We start from the raw sequence: 18,636 nt of genomic DNA, 5'->3' as shown, positions 1-18,636 counted from the left end.
TTTAAATTCAAAAAAGTTTTCATTAGCAATGTTTCTAACTGGCCAGTTCGAAACATTTTCAGTATTACCCACGTAACAGAGAAAAACAATTGATATGATAATTCCAATTAAATTATATTTACAATTGTGTTTCGATGTTTTATATTTCGCGCGTATTAATTGCACTTTTGTATATTTAAAATTTATTATTCAGCACAAATTTAATAAAAAAACTATTTAAGATAAAATAAATAATAATTTAAGATTAGAAAAAATAATATTTAAACTTAATATAAGTTACATGTATATACCCTATTATGTTATCTAATACCCTATTTTAATGTTGCTAATATTATTTTCAGATGACACGGCTCATACACTGATTACACCAGTTGAACTGGTTGATACATCTCAAAATTTATTTTCGGAGAGTCCTGTTTATGATCCTGATGAAGATTTAGAAACTATCAAAAATGATTTCGAGGTATATTGTTGGCCACTATATATTTACTTACATAATTTCGAACATTGTATTGCTGTCATTTCTGCCCTGTTGCACCCCAGTATCAGCTGAAACCATTTGAACTTGTGCAACACAGAGCTGCTTGAATTGTCGGGAACCCAGTGGTCAGTGAATGGTTAGATCACTTGTCATTGCATAGAGATTTTGCTTCATTTTTTGTCATGTACCACATTCATCACAGGGAGAATTCCACCTTCGGCACAAATAATTATATCATCCCCACCATCTGGATGAGTAGCGATACTTGTGCGGTGTTACGACGCGACATGGGTAAATTCAGAAAAGCGCGTAAACCTTTCTAAAACTCCGGCAACGCTCCTGTGATTCCTCGTGTTGCAAGAGAATACGAGCGGCAGTGATCACTTAACATCAGGTGACCTGTACGCTCATTTGTGCTCATCCTCCATAAAAGAAGAACATTATTTACCCATCTAACATTATATTCATAGATATATTTCAGAAGATGTAGCCTTCACTTGATTGTATATCATATATTCACTTGATTGTATGTCATACACCTTGCCCATTATAATGTAGTGATTCCACTATGATTCCTGATGGAACGCAAAATACTGCTCTGAGACATGATGTGTTGAATCTCATTAGTCCTGTATTTCACTAGCTACAGCACCCGTCAAACTGAAAAACAATATCTACTTCTTTTTATATCTTGAAAGTGGGAGAGTCACGCTACCGTCTTTTGACGTCAGCACAATCGGGCCAGACTCGTCCGGGTTACTTACCACACTCGCACAGAATACCGGCGCGAAGTAGCGGCCTAGTGCCGCTTTTCGCATAGGTTAGTGTCGAGGACCGGAGGCCATTTATATAAGTTTTGTTTATTTTTTTTATCCTATCCAGTACTACGAGCTGTTGCTTAATAGCAACAGCTTTGCTTGTTGCTTTAATAAGCAAAGAATTACGTTTTAGACTTCGCTGTTTTATACAAAATGGCATATTTTACAGAAATCACAATAAAGCTTAATGCCTTGTGTGCTTAACAAATAACAGAGTACTAAACGGTGGTCTCATGCGGCAGCAAGCAGGAGGTTAATCCAGCCATATGACTTGGCTGTGTTTTGAGTGATTTTTAAACAACAAAATAAATAAAAAACATACGAGCAAAAATCTTTTGCTGTTTTCATATTTTTAGGTTTCCGTACCTCAAAAATAAAAAACGGAACCCTCTGTTGTCATATAGGATCTCTCTGTTCTCCCTACACCTTTCTGTTTGTCAAGGCTTTATCTCGAGAACGTGTGGAGGTATCGAGTTTAAATTAAAACAATTTACTCAAGTGTAAAACAATAACTCAACTGAGCAAGGTGTAGCGCGAGACAGAAACATTAGCAATCGAACTAAAATACTCCTGGTTTGCACACATGTTTTCCCAAAAGCTCTATACGGCGCAGGATATGGACATGGACTTTCAAGGCCGCAGATAAACAGAATCAACGCCTGTCAACACGGTCTGCTTACAGCGCATAAAGCAATACTTTGGCCATGTTGCACACAGAGAAGCCACCTTGAGCATTTGATGGTGACGGGGAAAATAGAGGGTAAAAGGCCGAAACCGATGGCGACAGCTCGGAGACCAAATGAATTTGTATCACGATCCTCAGCAGTGAGGGGGTGACTACGAAGAAGAGACTCAAGTCTACAGACTCATGAAGCTGTAAAAAACTCAAACTTTTAGGTTAACTTAAAAAAAGGTACGGCCGTTTATGCCGCAAAAACGTATATTTCGGCACTCCTAAGGGAATCAAAATTTATAGCTTATTTTCTGTTGACCAACAATAGAAACAGCTCGCAATATCAATGTTGCGTTTGGAGAGGGGACTGCTAATGAACGCACCGTGCGATTTTGGTTCAAACGCTTTCGTGATGGAAACTTTAATTTGAAGAACGAACCACGTGGAAGACCGGTAAATAACAATGAATTGAAAGAGATGGTGGAAGCCGATCCGAGACAAACTACCCAGGAATTAGCTGCATGGTTTAACATTACCTTACCAAAGATAGTTACTCATTTGCGTCAAATCAATAAAATAAAAAAATTTTAAAAATTGTTGCCTCTTGATTTGACTGATCTGCAGAAAGAAACGCGTGTTAAAACTTGTGTTGCCTTCTTGAATCGATAAAGAAATGAAGGAGTAATTGATCGAATTGTGACATGCGATGAAAAGTGGATTCTTTACGATAACAGTAAGCGAAGATGCAATGGCTGAACCCCAGGTCAAACGCCGCAACAGTATCCTAAAGCAAAGCTTACCAATACAAAGGTAATGGTAACTGTTTGGTGGTCTCAGCATGGTGTCATTCACTATAGATGTGGTCAAGCAATAATAGCAGATGTCTACTGATAGAAAAAATAGCATTGAAACAGCCCTGACTCCATAAATCGATTGTCACCATTATTGCTCCATAATAACGCGAGACCTCCTATAGCACGAGAAACCGTTTTAACTTTACAGGAGCTGCAATTAGAAACCATTCGTTTATTTATTTTCATAACGGAGTACCGTATGCGCCAGAACTTGCCCTAACGGACTACAATGTTTTTCGTGATTAGGACAATTTTCTACGTGATAAAAAGATTTCTTCTCAGGAGGCAGTACAAAATGCTTTCACAGTTTGCCTAATATAGATCACCATAGTTCCATCGCAAAGTCATAAATGACCTTCCTATTAGATGGCAGGAATGTATAGATAATAATGGTAATTATTTTGATAAAAAAAATATGTTAAATTAAAAAATAAAACAATTTCAATTTTTCAGTACAAATAGGCAATTTAATACTTTAGCCCCTAATATATATTTGAAATGCGTCAAAGAAAACTTGAGTCTTCTGGGGCTTAAATTGGACAAGGTTCTTTTCACCCCATTCCGCGATCTCTCAAGAGAGGACTCGATAGAAGATACAAGTTTCTTCCGGCACTGGTCGAAAATTACCCCAGAGAGACCTGCATGGCCCGTATGGCATAGAGGCGTCCAACATACCATTGATATGCTGAAGAAACAGGAGACAGAGGTTATGCAGGACATAGCGTACTGCAAGCAATAACCATCGACGAATTGTATGCTCCTGCTATGCTAACCGAGTGAGGAAGCTTGTGGTCCATTTGCATAAACTCTCTGGAATTTCAAATGATGGAAATTTTGAGAGAAACGCCTTGGGCAATGCACGTTCAAACGCCTTCGCTATATCCAGGCTAACTGCCAGGCCTTCCCCCTTGCTTTCGATAGCCGAGCCCATCTATTTGTTAGTTATACCAGAAGATCGATCACAGGATTACATCTTTTACAATCCATGTGTTTCAGAAGAGTCGATCCAACCTCTTGTGCACCACGTCCAGCCTGACCCATGTATAACAGTAGCTTTGGTTATATTTATATATAGCACTGTGCACACTCAAGTTATAAAGCCAGATTAGTTTTCTTTTGAAACAAATGTCATATTTTACAAAAGACATTCGATGTTTAGTTAGGTTCATATCTATTTTTAATTGAAGCCTTGCTCTTTCAGCCTGATGAAGAAGTTTGATGGGTTTTTCTCTTATGGAGTTAATGTCCCCACTGCTTCTTACTGCATTTATTATATCGATTCGAAATGTATGGCAGACGTAAGCATGTATCTTTTCTTAGTGTTTTAACTTTGATGTTTCTGTAAATCAAATTCTTGAAACAACTGCAGCTTACAGAGTTCGAAGTAGTTTTACTTTATATTGATCATGTAAGAATAATAATAGTAAGTAATTTAGAACTACTAAACATTCATAAAGATCGTGTTATAAAATAAATAATATTTCACAAAACAGCCAAGATGGTATGATTAATAATAAATGGATCACCATTTTCATTTCATCAGAAAAAAGCCAACTACAATTAATAATAAATATCAATTTGACAGAAAACAGCCATCACAGACTGGCTGCTTCTTGCGTAACTTGAATACGGCTCCCCCCTAATATTTTGGAATTTGTATAACACAGCCAGACAGGCTGTCTTCTGTAATACAAATGTTTTAACAAGTGTCAAAATTGGCTGCATTTTACACCAAGCTGACTGTTTTTTACAAAATGCATTTTTGTAAATGGTTGGATTTGACGTCTTATTATCTCTGACATTAACAAAGATAACGACAGGGCAGTTTAATGTGTAAATGGCTTTTATAAGTCATTTTTAAAAAAAAAATGTGTAATGGCTATTTTCTGCATAACTAGGTCCAATTTAATATTAAATTGTAAACGCTTTTATAAATGATATAGGAATATGATATTATTGTTATAACTGTTTACTCTTTGAGTGCGTAAAGTCAATTATTAATGTGTATAATATTTTAATTACATATATTTTGATATTATTATATCCACACTTAATATGTCCCAACATTATCTTTTCTTTTATGTGCATACCTATAAATGCTGCTGTTGTCCCATTAGGTTCTACACACCCTCGTCTGTCCCCAAGCTGGCTTTATGATAAAAAGTTAATGAATAAGTATAAAATAAGAAATAACTTTTCATTTTTTTTACAGATAAGAGATGCTAGTGTACAGCCAAACACCGAAGCAAAACGTAAGTACAAGAATTACAATTATATTAATATATTATGAGTGACTATAATATTATATTAACCAAATAACCCAAAGAGCATTAATGCTATTTTTGTTTCGCTATTTATTTACTGATTTTAAATGCCTTCCTTATAGCTGAACATGGCACAGTCCATTCGAAGAGGAAGCTAACCGAAGAAATTTCAGATGACGGCGCCAAAGTCTTGAAACTAGATATAACTGAAGAGAAATCGGGAGGAACCCTAGGATGGAATGATTCGCAAAGCCTAGATGATGAAGTTTCTAGTATAACCAGTGTAGCTAAGCGAAAACTCGAAGATGAGTTGCCGTCTACATCTCGAGTACGCACACCCGTTAGATCAAGTCCACGTAAAATTACAAAACGCAGCAACAGTGTTGAAACAACAATTACTCCTAAGAGACCTCGAACACCAAAACCGCGTTCAGCTAGTGTAGACATTAGTAAAAATCGAAAGACACCAAAAAAGAGTCAGTTAAAGGCTTTAAAGGAAATCAGTGAGGTAGAAACCATTAATTCGTGCAATTTAAGTCAGGTTATTCCAGAAACTATAACAGAAGAAACTCAATTGGAGGAGCTCAATGATTCGCAAAATATGCGCTTAGTTCTGTCGCCCAGCCCGGATAAATTAAGTAAAGTCACTGACTGTAATAGTGAGCCTGTAGTGGAGAACGAAAAAAACGTAATCCTTGAAACTGATGTAAATGAAAAACCTAACAATGAAACTCAATACAATTCTGATCTTCATATCCTTTCAAAGTCCTTAACAAGAGATTTCGAAGGTCAGACTACAGATCAAGACAGTACACGCAGTGTTAGTTCAATGGGCTTAGATAGTCCTGAACAAGCGCCGATAAGTATGGCTTCGAAATTAATCTCAAAGCTGTCAAACGGCAACTCTTCAACACCTACTGAAATATCGACCCATCAGAATGTTTCAGCAGAAAATATTACCCCAGATATTGCTAAAATGAATGGTCATAAAGGCCAGCGAGGTAAAAATGAATCATATAGAGTAAGCAATAATACAACCCCGTCTACAATATCACCATTGCAGAATGGCCATAGCTTACCTATAAACACTCCTCAAATTCCAGTTTTTGACATCCACATAACTCACAACGAGGAAAATGAATTTCTCTCATTGTACGTAGTTAGAACCGACAACGACATAGGCATGGATATGTGCAAAGAATATCAAAGAATATCTAAACGATTCACTACAGATCCATACTTAGGTGACGTTTCTCTAGGTAACTCTCCTTCGAGTGTAACAAGTGGGGGCTTGATCAACCTTCCCAATAGGACGTCATTTGCATCAACTGTCAGCTCTAGTTCTTCGTCAAGTAATAGGACCAGTGATGGTGCATTTGTCGTACCTCAACCTCCACGTAAATCAATATCTAATCCATCAACATCTGTCAAGGGATATGAGACTTTAATGAAAAAGCTGCAAGAAATATTTTCTCATATAAGAGATGTGTCGGCTGAGGATATCAATCGTTCGATGAATGAGGATAAGATATCTATCGGCATTCAGACTTCAGAAATGAGCAACGGGAGCGCTAGTCCTGCAGAAGTAAGCAAATGTGATAAAGCAACCCCCAAGAGTTCATTGAAAAAATCGAGGGTGCGAGGGCGCCGACCAATGGCCGGCAAAACAAAAAGAGCACTTTTGCCCACGCAACACGAAGAAGCGGAGTTTGCTCAAAATTCGCCCAATGTGGTTTCTACTAATGGTGACAGTGAGAAGATTTCTCCTGTAAAATCACCCAAAGATTCTAAAGACGACAAACCTTTATCGTCTTTAGTGGGTACACCTAAATCTATCAGTAAATTGAAGCAAAAGCGGCGACCTACATCGCCCCGACCTGCAACTCCTGTTGAAAAAGTTACTGTAAAACAAGAATATTCAGGATTTCCTCCAGATACCGTTGTGTTGGCTAAATGGGTAGACAAGCGATATTATTCTGGCAAAGTTTTGGAAATGAGTGAACCTAATAAATATCTAATAAAGTTCGACGATGGGCAAAGTAAAGTTTTGCTGGATGATTTCATTATATTTGGTGATATGAAAAAATTGCCACTACAAGGGCAGTCGGTGTATGCTCTGGTTGATGAGGAACAGAATTACGAGCCTGGGCTAGTTCTCGGTGTAGAAGAAAATAATAGTGGAACAGTTACTTATAGATGCACAACCGATGGGTAAGTGTTGCATTCGTTATTTTAATTTAATTGACTTGTCTGCGCTGGACTAACTTTTAATCATCTTTTTGTCCTTCTTAATGATACGAGAACAACTGAAATAATAAATCTGTGGAGTCAACTGTTTAACCTGATGCAGCAGATTCTAATAATGTTAAGACTAAATAGGAATATAGGAATATTGAATTTTTTGATTAATTTTAATATATGGATAAAAATAACTGTCTCAAATTATCTAGTGCGGCTAAAACATTAAACTAACTCAATGTTTTTGTAAGAGGTATAATTATTATTAAAGCGATACAATAGTAATGGTGACAGCGAGCGAGTTGTATCAGACGGAAGACCAAGCTCGCTCTATGAAGGAGTCTGCCAGACCGGGATCGCCGTCGACGCCCTCCACTCCTCGACGAAGACACAACCGTGAGCTGGATCTTGATAACATAATACAGGTAAATATTATACAGTGTCACTGTCATTGCTTGTGGTGGTGTCATGGGGCGGGTTCTTCCCCTTTATTGGAACCTGTAATTGGGAACTCTGCTTTTGTTATTAAATCTAAAGTTATTGTTAATATACATTTAACGTTTCTAAAATGTTTGTATTAATTTACCTTAATTTATGTGTATGTAAATTGATGCACCTACTGTACTCGATCACTTTTATTGCTCCTTCTTATTATACTCAAGTTAAAACGTTTGAGTATTTGAAATACTTTTCAAAATAATTTGCAAAAAAAAATAATGCTCGGAGAGTTTCTTGCGCCGTTTTTTCTTTCTCAGAGCGCCATTTGTTTCCGAAGCGGTGGTAGTGTCTAGTATAATAGAAATGCCATCAAAAAGAATACTAAACGAAACAATTTTGAGAAAATAAATGCCTTTTATGCCTAATGTAATTAATTAATTACACAATAAAATTAGGAGTTAATAAGATTTTAGAGAGATTTACTAGGAGATAGTAATAAGTAACAAAGATGCAAAATTAAAAATTCGTATATTTATAATATAATATCAGAATAGTCTGTGTTTTTATCGGCAACTAACTTTGCAGGGCCCGCGCAGTGCTCGAACTCGAGACAAAGGCAACTCCAGTGCAAGGAAACGCGTTGCATCTCCAAAGAGTCCGAAAGCTTCCACATCAGGTATGTTCAACTAACAATTAAAAAAATAACGCTCCAATATAACAAAACTCCAATGTAAGAAAAAAACAAAGTATTTACGGTTCATTACACCAAACACACCGGAGGTACAAACCAACGTACTTATAACTGACCCGAAATTGGAACTTGTGGACACTACGGTCTTCTTGGGTATCACGTTAGATAAATAGATAAGCTTCAGTGGGGTCCACATATTGCCCATCTACCAGATAGACTCAGCTCTGCGGCATATGCAGTTAGAAAGATTAGAGAGTACACGAATGTTGTGACCGCTAGATTAGTGTAGGTACTTCAGTTATTTTCACAGCATCATGACGTACGGTATTTGACTATGGGGTCATGCTGCTAACATTGATATAGTGTTTGCTCTGCAAAAGAGAGCTGTTCGTGCTATATATCAGCTTGGTTACAGCGTGTACTTTTACCTTAAATTTTTACCGCCAACTTTCCTGTTTATTTATCTGGTGTGAGATAGTACGGGCAGCAGATCACTTACCATCAGGCGACCCGTAAGGCTCGTTTGTCTTTCCATCCAAAAAACTTGAATTATTTAGCAAGCATAACATTTAAAGCGTTTTATATATTTTTATAATGGCTAATAAAGGCTCTCATAATACGTTTTTTTTTATTTACGGTATGTGTTGATTGATGCATCTACTGTACTCAATAACTCTTGTGTTATTATTTTTTGTTTTTAATTTTTTTTTGATCGATTCACTTGTTAAATGCATTGCGTATTTAACGTTTGAGTGTTTTGTTGTATCACTTTATATACTTGTATATATTGTATTTAAAATGATTTGTGAAACATGAAACTGTGGCAATGACTTTTTTGACATTTCTTCTTATTAAAGCTCAACCTTTTCCGAAGTGGTGGTAGTTACCACTAAAAAAAAAGTAAAAAATGTTTTGACATTCATAAGTTTATTCATCTCGGCAATGACCCTTGACCTAGGTGAATAAAATGATTTTGAATTGATTTTCCGCAATCAGCCCTTGTCCAGTAGTTCCTGGCATAGGTTCAATTAATAAGATTAAAATCATATTGTTGTCCCGTCATTAAATAATTGTACCTTTTGTTTTGACCATAAATTATACTTTGATTTTCAATTGAAATTAATTATATAAAGTGTACATTAGGTGCTTAATCTTACAAAATTCACAGGTGTTAAATCTAAAAATACCTCAATAGTTGCCCGCAAGCGCTTAGGCAGTGAAAGTAGCGAAATGAGCGAAAGCAGCAACTCTGCGCCTCCCGTGCGTCTCGAGGAAGTGGCCGGTGTTGAGCCTGAAGTGCAGAAAACACCGCGGAAGATTGATGGCGTCAAAGGTAGGTAAGAGGTCTAGGGTCTTAATAAAGATGGTGGTGGGCTATATTTCACCGGGACAACACGGGTGACGCAACCAAACTAGACACCATACAGACACCAGAGTCGCCACACCACACTGAGACCGGTATCAAAATGTACATCGAAGAGATAGCACATCTGCTGTATGTAAGTGGGAAAAAACTAAATAAAAAGCAATGGTGGGCTTATCATTAGCCTTAGCATTTCATTTTTAAATCTCTATTGGAATAATCTGACGAGGAATTATGGTAAATTGATAGCCTACTTTGAATTTCGATAATAAACCTTTCTGTATCGAAATTATCCATCGTATGCAATTAACAAACAAAACATAACAGTGCACACGTGTTGCATGATATGAGGTAGGAGCTGCGAGTGACCAATAGCGGGCGAGTGAGAGAGACACTATTCGGCTTTATAGTAATTAGTGGTAGCGCTACCAGCGTGGCGGCGACACCAGAAACATTCTGTGCACGCTTCCCATTCTAATACTTTCTATTCAAACGGACGGAGTATCCGCAAAAGGTACATTGTGGTATGTATAAGTTATCGTGAAATGAAATGATTTATTTGTATGAATCGTGGTAACATAGTTGTTAACAATTAATTGGTGTACAGCACAATTCGCCAATATATCGGCATACAAATATTTGATTGTCAATATTGTAATTATATAAAAATATAAAAATAAATATAAAATAAACATTAGTTTGTAGGTACCTCTCAAAAAATTACATTTAAATACTATTATTTTTGGCTAAAGAATTATTTTAAACTATAAAAGCATTTATCTATAAGCCATAATTTTAATTTTTATACATTAATGTTTTAGGCATCTCTCTAATATTCTTTGGAAGCTGGTTAAAGACCCTAATACACATAACATTTGCGTTATTTTGATGAAGCGCTGTTTTACAGTATGGCATCAGAAGGCGAGTTGGATCTCTTAATCCTAATATGGAATAGTCCTTTGCTGGTTTAAAAAGTTCACCATGTTTTTAATGAACATACAAATTTCTAATATATATAGATCAGTAAGCGTTAACAGACGGTGCTTTTTGAATAATGGTATACACGATTCTAGAGGACTGAGATTGCATAAAGCTCTTATACATTTTTTTTGTGCCAGAAAAACATTTGAAATATTAGTGGAGTTTCCCCATAGTATTAACCCGTACCGTAAAACTGACGCAATATAACCGTGGTATGCAGTAAGTGCAGCATTAAAGGATACAGTTTGTCTAAGCCTTCTTAAAGCGAAATCGAACTTATTTATTTTGCCTGCCACTGTATCACATTGAGCTTTCCAGTTACAATTGCAATCTAATATAAGGCCTAAAAATTTTATTGTGTTTGTTTCTTTAATCGTTTGTTCACTGTGTGTTATATTTAGAGATTTATGTATTGTTTTATAATTAGACAAGAGGCTAACGAGCTTAGATATACACATACAGTTTGAACACATTTTAAGACATTTTGTTTAAATCACTCTCATTGGATATTATGATTATTGGTGATGTATCGTTTTTACGTATATGGATTTTTCCATACTTCACCCACACATAGCTGTAGTTTTTATCTTAAGCACTTGTCTTAGCTTTAGTAGCAACTTCTTTGAGTCTGCAGTCAAGTGGTCATTTACAAATATACGCTTCTGTGAATCAGAAAAACCAATGTCAGCTGCAGTCAAAGACTTGTATCCTCTTGCTGCCGCAACAAAGTCTTCCTTTACATATCTATTCAAGAAACTCACTATTATTATGGATATGTCATCTGCAAATAATACACAGTTATAGTCAACCAGATCGGGTAAATCATTCAAATAAATTAAAAACAGTAAGGGTCCCATCAGACTTCCTTGAGGAACTCCAAATTTACTAATTAAATAGGGTGACTTGTATGTAGACATCTCCAGTTTCTCATTTATTTTATTTATTTCTACAATTTGTTGTCTATTGACTAAATAACTTTCAATCCATTTTAGAGCAGGGCCTCTTATTTTATTTATTTTATTTTATTGTAATTGGAAAACTTACAGCTAAATACAATAATAGTTAGGAAAATATTTACATAAAAGGCTATTTACAAGTTTTCGCAGATATTTACTAGCTAATTACATAATAAATAGTTACTAGATTAATATTAATAAATCGAGGATAAGAAAATCTGATCTAGCGACATGGTAAGAAAGATTCTTTAGTTTTTTTAAGAATGCTATCTATTATACATAAAAAAATAATACATAAACGGACGTGCATCTACATGCACGTGTTGAATAAAGGCTGACATTTATTGAATACTATTTTGCTTACTCTTCAGTCTACACTATATTATACTTAATAGTAAATTTATATAAATTCTAATTTAACTTATTATGTTATATAAATTTAGGCGTTATTGTAGATATTATTCGAAAAACTTTTTGCTGAGCTGGTGTTTTAATTTCGTTACCGTTGTATTAAATAAATCTATATGTATGCTACAGTCTCTAACAATGTCATTCGATTCGGAACATGGAGAGAGAAATATACTATTATTGATTGAATTTATTTTGTATTTATATTGATTATTCCAATTATGATTACAATTTTTAGTCAAATCAATAAAGGAATTATTAAATGTTTTTGTAATGTCTAATAGATTTGTTATATCAACGTCGTTATAATGAATTAGGTCAATACAATATTTAGCTATCATATCATTGTGACTACCTTTTTTCTTTATTATATCCCATGTAAGCTTTAACTTTATTTTTTGAGTTTTGTATATATTGATTATTTAGGTGTCTCTTAGAGCAGTCAATACAAGACCGTAATATATTGCTATATTTTTTAACTTTATCTTACTTTCACGAGACTTTGATTTGTGGTGATTAAATCTCAACTGTCTTTTCTTAATACAAGCTACCTTAATACCTTTTGATATCCATTTATTATTGCCAACATAATTGAACATTTTCTTATTATATATGGGAAAGCAAAGATCGTATAACAGGCAGAAGAAATCATGAAAATTTTTGAAGGCTGTATTGGCATTTGACTCATTTATTACATCGATCCAATTTAGAGATTGTAAGTACATATTAAATTTATGTATATTCTCTTGACAATAATCCCTAATTTTTAAAGACAAATTTTTTGGTTTATTTATAAATATTTTCGGTAAATTTACTAGATGGCACGATTCATGATCCAATAGAAAAAGTTTAATTACTTTGCCTTCTGCTGTAGGAATATTTGTCGCTATTATAGGCATGCTTGTTGTCGAGTTGGTTCTGTTATATTTATATTAATATTGAAATTACTTAATAGATTTTGAAATAATTTTGATATCTGATTTTCTTTTAATATATCAATGTTAAAGTCTCCGGCTAATATAGTAAAATTTTTGAAAAACTTGATTGAACAGCTACAAATGCATTTTTGTAAATTAATGAACAAAAATCAGTTTGGTTTCACTAGGGGCTTATCAACAATTAATGCGGGTACTAGACTCATTGAGCACATCTTTGACGCCTGGGAAGAGTCACAGGATGCATTGGGCATATTTTGTGATTTGTCAAAAGCATTTGACTGCGTCCACCATGAAACTTTACTCCTAAAACTAAAGCATTATGGAGTGAAAAATAGAGCCCTAAATCTGTTAAAATCATATTTAAGCGAAAGAGTTCAGATAGTCGATGTAAATGGCAAACGGTCTTCGGGTAAACCTGTGGGAATAGGTGTTCCACAGGGTTCTATTCTCGGTCCTTTCTTGTTTCTTATATATATTAACGATCTACCGTTTGTGGTAGATGATAGCCATGAGATTGTATTGTTTGCTGATGATACTTCACTTATTTTTAAAGTGAAGCGACGTGCGGTAATTGATGACGAGGTAAGCAATGCACTCTCAAAGATAGTGCGTTGGTTTGAGACGAATAATCTGCACTTAAACACTAAAAAAACAAAGTGTTTACGGTTCATTACACCAAACACAGCGGAGGTACAAACCAACGTACTTATAAATGACCAGAGATTGGAACTTGTGGACACTACGGTCTTCTTGGGTATCACGTTAGATAAAAAGCTTCAGTGGGGTCCACATATTACCCATCTAGCAGATAGACTCACCTCTGCGGCATATGCAGTTAGAAAGATTAGAGAGTACACGAATGTTGCGACCGCTAGATTAGTGTACTTTAGTTATTTTCACAGCATCATGACGTACGGTATATTACTATGGGGTCATGCTGCTGACATTGATATAGTGTTTGCACTGCAAAAGAGAGCTGTTCGTGCTATATATCAGCTTGGTTATAGACAGTGTCTCAAAGAAAAATTTAAAGAAATAAATATTATGACTGTTTATTGTCAGTACATTTATGAAAATTTAATATATGTTCACAAAAATCGTCACCTTTTTGCTCTTAATAGTGATTTTCATTATTATAACACTAGAAATAAGGGATTGCTTGTAACTAATTCTAGTAGGCTTCATAAGATACATAATAGCTTTAAGGGTAAATGTATACACTTCTACAATAAAGTCCCAGCCACTGTTCAGGCATTATCTATAAATAAATTTAAATGTTTTATAAAAAAATGGCTCTGTCGTAAATCCTATTACTCCACTGCTGAATATCTAAATGATCGGACAGCCTGGGACTAGATTGTGATTACTTTATAGCGACTGTACAATATTGCATATTTTTATTGAAAAGAGCGCAAAAAAAAAAGAATGCTGGGAGAGTTTCTTGCGCCGCTTCTTCTCTCTCAGAGCGCCATTTGTTTCCGAAGCGGTAGTAGTATCTAGTAGTATAAGAAATGACATCAAAAAGAATTCTAAAGGAATCAATTTTGAGAAAATAAATGCCTTTTATGCCTTTTAATATAATATTTTTATTATTTATGGTTAATTTATGGAGAAGTAGTTCTAATTTTTCAAAAAATAATGTAATATTTGAGTTTGGTGTCCTATATACAAACAATGTAGCAATTTATCTTTCTTACTTCAACAGCACAACATTCAAATATTTTTTCGGTTGAATATTCAGTACACTGATCGAGAATCTTATAATCTACGTCTTTCGTTCAATCTACAAAACGTCGAAACGACATCATAATTTTGCAGTATGAGATTAGATTCTTCTCCCGTTTGTATAAAAGTTTCAATAAGACAAATGATACTTATATCTACTTCTATTTCAGACAACGCTAGCTCAATCCATTCTAGCTTATTTAAAACACCAGCAATGTTTTGGTGCAAGAGATACTTTTCCTTACATGGTTTATGGTCGAAAAAAATTAGCTTGTGTATTATTTTCTAGATTAATTATTTGAGTCGCTTTATTACAATAGTTTTTAACTGACAGTATCGTTTTATCAACTTGTGTAGACATTTCTTACAAAACAACAAAATAATGATTTGTTAATTGTTATGATTCATTTTTAAATGCAAATTTATTTATGATTATGTTTATCTAAGATGATAATTAATGTCGGACTGCTAGCAGCGCCCCAATTTAAACGCCAAATACTTGACGCGGTGTAGCAGTTAAAATTTGTGAGCATAGATGGCGTTTAAGTATATTGGTGACTTCTAGGGTGTTAGTATAGCTGGCGTTAAAACTATTGACCGATTTCTAAGTTGTTCACTTAAATTACGATTGAAAGTGACGTTCTGGGGCTGTAACCTTTAGTCTTCTAGAGCAAAATATTGATCTTTGTTCTTGTTGATCCAGTTCTTTAAATATCCACATTGATCATATATTTCTGATCATCAAGCTATTGAGATCACCATATTGTTAGTTTTTCATTGTCATCCAATCATCCTTCACTTTTCGCCCACATTTAACCATATAGTGTTTGAAAATAATTAAAGTAATGTTGCTATCAATTGAGAAACTTATTAATCATTATTATAATATAATCATTATATAATCATAATAATTATTAATCATTGGCATCGAGAACCCTGCTTTGTTGCTATATTTAAGTTTCTTTAAGAGTAATTTACTTAATTAATACTTTAAGGCGAGGTTTTCCCAACTCTTTAGGTAAAAATTGCGCGAACGTTAGATTCGATAGGTACGCATGGACACGGGCGTCGGGCATGGCTGAGAACGAACCGAGCGATGCGAGTCAACGACCGCCGACCCAGAAGGACCGCGTAATATTTTTTAAAACTTACAGTTGTGCTAGAGTACGAAATTACTGTGATAATATTTTTTATGCATTTTTGAAGTAAATCTTTATTATCGACGTATGAGAGAAATGTTATATTCCGCTCATAATTATGATTTCAGCAATATAGATATCGTGTCCGAGGTTCTCGAGGGTGCAGAGAACGATTTTGGGATCATTTTTGAAATCCAAGATGGCCGCCGCGCAAAATTATGATTTCAACAAAATGGGTATCGGATCCGAGGTTATCGAGGGTGCAGAGAACGATTTTGGGATCATTTTTGAAATCCAAGATGGCCGCCGCGAAAAATTATGATTTCAGCAATATGGGTATCGTATCCGAGGTTATCGAGGGTGCAGAGAACGATTGTGTGATCATTTTTGAAATCCAAGATGGCCGCCGCACTTAATTATGATTTCAGCAATATGGATATCGTGTCCGAGGTTCTCGAGGGTGCAGAGAACGATTCTGTGATCATTTTTGAATTTCAAGATGGCCGCCGCTCATAATTATGATTTCAGCAATATGGATATCGTGTCCAAGGTTCTCGAGAGTGCAGAGAACGATTTTGTGATCATTTTTGAAATCCAACATGGCTGCCGCACAAAATTATGATTTCAGCAATATGGATATCGTGTCCGAGGTTCTCGAGGGTGCAGATAACGATTTTGTGATTATTTTTGAAATCCAAGATGGCCGCCGCACAAAATTATGATTTCAGCTATATGGATATCGCGTCCGAGGTTCTCGAGGGTGCAGAGAACGATTGTGTGATCATTTTTGAAATCCAAGATGGCCGCCGCACTTAATTATGATTTCAGCGATATGGATATCGTGTCCGAGGTTCTCGAGGGTGCAGAGAACGATTCTGTGATCATTTTTGAATTCAAAGATGGCCGCCGCTCATAATTATGATTTCAGCAATTTGGATATCGTGTCCGAGGTTCTCGAGGGTGCAGAGAACGATTTTGGGATCATTTTTGAAATCCAAGATGGCCGCCGCACAAAATTATGATTTCAGCAATATGGATATCGTGTCCGAGGTTCTCGAGGGTGCAGGTAACGATTTTGTGATTATTTTTGAAATCCAAGATGGCTGCCGCACAAAATTATGATTTCAGCAATATGGATATCGTGTCCGAGGTTCTCGAGGGTGCAGAGAACGATTTTGGGATCATTTTTGAAATCCAGTAGTACCTTCCTTGACAGTGGTCACGGCCTACGGCTGGCATGAGTGAGCATGCAACCAAGGCGTCGCGTTTGGTTTATTACGAAAAAAATTAATATAAAATAATTCACAAAGCGTATTGATAAATCCCACGATGAAAACTTATAAATACTTATAAACTATCGAATAAAATAAGTTTTGTGTTTATAGCTATCATTGTTTTATGTTAATATAAACAATTCAAATAAAAAAGACTAATTTTATAGAAATGAAGATAAACATGTCAAAAAATTGGAACCGTAGTATTTGTAGAAGTATTTTAAGTAGATTTTTAAAAATGTTACTTTTTAGGACTATAGCGCTTTAATAGTTTATTCGATTGTTTAAAATGTTCGCACACGAATTTTGTTTATGTACAGTGTCCGTGTGTGTGTGTGGATTGATGTATCTACTGTACTCAATAATTATTCTTGTGGGTTTTTTCATAATATATTTACATCATTATTTTTTTTTACTCGAGTAAATCGAGACATTGTGTATTTTTGTTGGTTTGCATAGATTCAAATTAAAATAATTGTGGGTGGATGAAGGTGCATTTTTTTTACCTACAAATTAATGTAATTCAAAAGTTATATATTAAGTAAGCTATGCTACTGCCTACTCTAATGTCTACTCGTCACTAGGGTGGATAAGCCACGCTCACGTTTACCTTTGTAATTCTTATCTTGTTTCGAACTTGTGTTGTTGTATGATCAGAAATACTTCAGAGTGTGTGGCAATCCAGTTGTATTTGATCTGCTGTTCAATTAGTGCCTTATTAGAGTGTTGTTATTTTCTGGTATCTTGTTGTAAAACCATATTCATCGCCGCCACAAAAGACTTACTAACTCGACTTAGCCGATTAGTAGGCATTATAAGTTTATGTCTGCTCCTGGTGTTAACATTTTCTTTGAATATGACAGTTTCTAGCACATTCACTTATGTGCCTATGAACATACATTACATTATCAAGATTATTTTGAGAAGACAGTCAGTAATATGTAGGTACGACGAAGACAGTGGTTTCAAAATACTTGGAATTATGTTTAGATAACTGACAGATATTACTGATATTTTATCTTATGGCTTAAAAATAATTCTGATTATAGTAGTTTAAAAGTACGCTATTTTCTTCACAGCCGGACCACTTCAACTCAAAGGTGCAGCCAAACAGAACATTGGCAAGAAAAACTCTAAGCTTACGAAATTCGAGAACGATGAACACACTGTATCTATGCTGGGACCAATACCATCACCTGGCAGTACTCTGTTCGCTGGACTTCACTTCCTCCTGACATGCACGGATCAACCACGGCCTAAACGAGCTGGTGGTCCCGAAAAGGAATCAGATAAGGTAGGACTAGATCAATCCCCATAGTATATGATTAATTATTAAAAGAAATTCTTCCCCCTAATTGTGCCATACCTTCACTCTGTGAATGATTCAGAAACGGC

General features: G+C 35.2%; 1 protein-coding gene across 4 annotated transcripts in view; it reads left to right on the top strand.

Annotated features, from left to right (window-relative positions):
• The window catches only part of LOC126968791 (uncharacterized), a 33,571-nt gene that overhangs the window by 5,157 nt on the left and 9,778 nt on the right, over positions 1 to 18,636 (top strand). The window contains exons 2-8 of one of the 4 annotated variants that reach the window (XM_050813893.1): positions 342 to 463; positions 5,039 to 5,078; positions 5,213 to 7,301; positions 7,600 to 7,753; positions 8,352 to 8,442; positions 9,653 to 9,790; positions 18,321 to 18,535. In XM_050813893.1, coding sequence (XP_050669850.1) covers positions 342 to 463; positions 5,039 to 5,078; positions 5,213 to 7,301; positions 7,600 to 7,753; positions 8,352 to 8,442; positions 9,653 to 9,790; positions 18,321 to 18,535 — 2,849 coding nt within the window. Of the gene's footprint in view, positions 1 to 341; positions 464 to 5,038; positions 5,079 to 5,212; positions 7,302 to 7,599; positions 7,754 to 8,351; positions 8,443 to 9,625; positions 9,795 to 18,320; positions 18,536 to 18,636 lie in introns of those variants that run through there. The other 3 variants (XM_050813892.1, XM_050813894.1, XM_050813895.1) reach the window with 3 other exon arrangements.

This window comes from Leptidea sinapis, chromosome 16 (genome assembly GCF_905404315.1).
Source record: "Leptidea sinapis chromosome 16, ilLepSina1.1, whole genome shotgun sequence".
In the NCBI taxonomy this organism is placed as follows: domain Eukaryota; kingdom Metazoa; phylum Arthropoda; class Insecta; order Lepidoptera; family Pieridae; genus Leptidea; species Leptidea sinapis.
The sequence above is the reverse complement of the archived record's forward strand: the minus strand, read 5'-3'. Positions and strand labels throughout refer to the sequence as shown.